Genomic DNA, 2,500 nt, shown 5'->3' on the forward strand with positions numbered 1-2,500 from the left:
CATGAATTATTCTTCGTTATTTTCCTATTTTCATTATCTGTTTGACTTTATTTGGGGTGATATTTTACTTAAAAAGATCCAACTAAATTTTATCTCTCTCTCTCTCTCTCTCTCTCTCTCTCTCTCTCTCTCTCTCTCTCTCTCTCTCTCTCTCCAGTGTAATTTTTTTTTTTTTTTTTTTTTTTTTTTTTTTTTTTTTTTTTGGTCGCATGCCAATCCGGCAAAAGCTGATCCAATTAAAAACATATTTGTCCGTGCATCGGTCAGTGTTTTATTGTGACATGATACTGTATTAAAGCTCTGAGTCATATTGCCATGGCTTCAATAAACAGCTGATTGTTTGTCGAGGGGTAATTGGATAGTTTTGCGTTCTCTGCCCTAAAAAAAAAAAAGGAATCATTTGGTTTTGATTGGATCGACTGAGCCATATTTTATCTGTGCCTTGATGGTTTTCGTGAATGGAAAGTTGAAAGGACTGGGAATTAGGGCCCAAATATTGCTTTTGCCGGAACTGATGCCAATTTAAGTTGTTTTTTTTTTTTTTTTTTTTTTTTTTTTTTTTTTTTTTTTTTTTTTTTTTTTTTTTTTTTGCATTGGTGGTTAACGTGGCTGGAAAAGCAATGCATGGCTGCGTTGAAAGGCACATAAAAACAGATTGTTCAAATAAATTCGCTTCCACGCAAACAAACTAACAACGCCCACGTGTACCGTATGTTGTATATTTCTGGATGTTTTTTTTCCAGAGAAAAAGGTAGAGAGTAATCACAGCTCCACTGGTGAATCATTGATGAAATCTCTTCCATGAAAAAACAAGTTTATTAATGTAGCGTATCTGAGTATGTTTATACACACACACACACACACACACACACACACACATATATATATATATATATATATATATATATATATATATATATATATATATATATATATATATATATTGGTGTTTGTGTATTGGACGATTCCAGATAAAAAACTATTATCAATTATTACTCCACTCATACATAGCCCGATATATAAGTGTGTGTATACATTATATATATATATATAATATATATATATATATATATATATATATATATATATATATATATTTATATTTGTATATACATATTTTGTGTGTGTTTATATGAGGTTGTTCTCGTATGAGTAGATAGAAATTATATATATATATATATATATATATATATATATATATATATATATATATGGCAGTGTATACTAGATTCACAATATCTAATTTAATGTTTAAATATCAAAAGTTTTCTCCTACTAGCATCCTAAATTTCTCAAATTTCTCCTTTCTCCCCGTGCAGTCCTCCTGCTGGTGCTGAGCCGAGAAGCCGTATGCACAGGAGACATCTTCTACTTCAGCTCGTGGCCGGAATCAGGCCGGGTCGCAGCCGGGGAAAGCCGGGTGATGAAGTGCGCCGTTTCGGACAAGACGAGCATCACTTTGTCTTGGCACCTGGATGGAAAGCCTATATCCCACACGGCGCGGCGTCATCTTAGAGGTGAGTGCATACGTTGGTTTCCTGGTGTGGGAGGGCTTGAGAGGTTGTTTTGATGGTGGGGAGGGCTTGGGGAGTTGTTTTGATGGTGGGGAGGGCTTGGGAGCTTGGTTTGATGGTGGGGAGGGCTTAGGAGCTTGGTTTGGTGGTGGGGAGGGCTTGGGAGCTTGGTTTGATGGTGGGAAGCGCTTGGAAGGTTGGTTTCATGGTGAGGAGAGCTTGGGAGGTTGGTTTCATGGTGAGGAGGGCTTGGGAGCTTGGTTTCATGGTGAGGAGGGCTTGGGAGCTTGGTTTCATGGTGGGGAGGGCTTGGGAGGTTGTTTTGATGGTGGGGAGGGCTTGGGGAGTTGTTTTGATGGTGGGGAGGGCTTGGGGAGTTGTTTTGATGGTGGGGAGGGCTTGGGGAGTTGTTTTGATGGTGGGGAGGGCTTGGGAGCTTGGTTTGATGGTGGGGAGGGCTTAGGAGCTTGGTTTGGTGGTGGGGAGGGCTTGGGAGCTTGGTTTGATGGTGGGAAGCGCTTGGAAGGTTGGTTTCATGGTGAGGAGGGCTTGGGAGGTTGGTTTCATGGTGAGGAGGGCTTGGGAGCTTGGTTTCATGGTGAGGAGGGCTTGGGAGCTTGGTTTCATGGTGGGGAGGGCTTGAGAGGTTGTTTTGATGGTGGGGAGGGCTTGGGAGCTTGGTTTGGTGGTGGGGAGGGCTTGGGAGCTTGGTTTGGTGGTGGGGAGGGCTTGGGAGGTTGGTTTCATGGTGAGGAGGGCTTGGGAGCTTGGTTTCATGGTGGGGAGGGCTTGAGAGGTTGGTTTGATGGTGGGAAGCGCTTGGGAAGAACCTGCTTGGGGGAAAAGACCGAGAGGGAGGCATAGAAATAGATGGCGAGATGTAGTGAAGGATGATATGGAGAGAAGAGGTTTGGCGGAAGAGGATGCATAGGCATTGGAGAGGGTGCATCAGGCAACCAACCCCTTAATGTAGGGATAACAGTCTG

The 2,500-nt window shown here is 42.0% G+C and overlaps 1 protein-coding gene across 1 annotated transcript in view; it reads left to right on the top strand.

The window, feature by feature from the left end:
• Window positions 1-2,500, top strand: part of LOC137657346 (inactive tyrosine-protein kinase 7-like) — a 212,883-nt gene that overhangs the window by 140,919 nt on the left and 69,464 nt on the right. The window contains exon 2 of the mRNA XM_068391682.1: window positions 1,320-1,517. Within this exon, the coding sequence (XP_068247783.1) occupies window positions 1,320-1,517 (198 nt within the window). The remainder of the gene's footprint in view (window positions 1-1,319; window positions 1,518-2,500) is intronic.

The sequence above is a fragment of the Palaemon carinicauda genome, chromosome 18, assembly GCF_036898095.1.
Source record: "Palaemon carinicauda isolate YSFRI2023 chromosome 18, ASM3689809v2, whole genome shotgun sequence".
Classification (NCBI taxonomy): domain Eukaryota; kingdom Metazoa; phylum Arthropoda; class Malacostraca; order Decapoda; family Palaemonidae; genus Palaemon; species Palaemon carinicauda.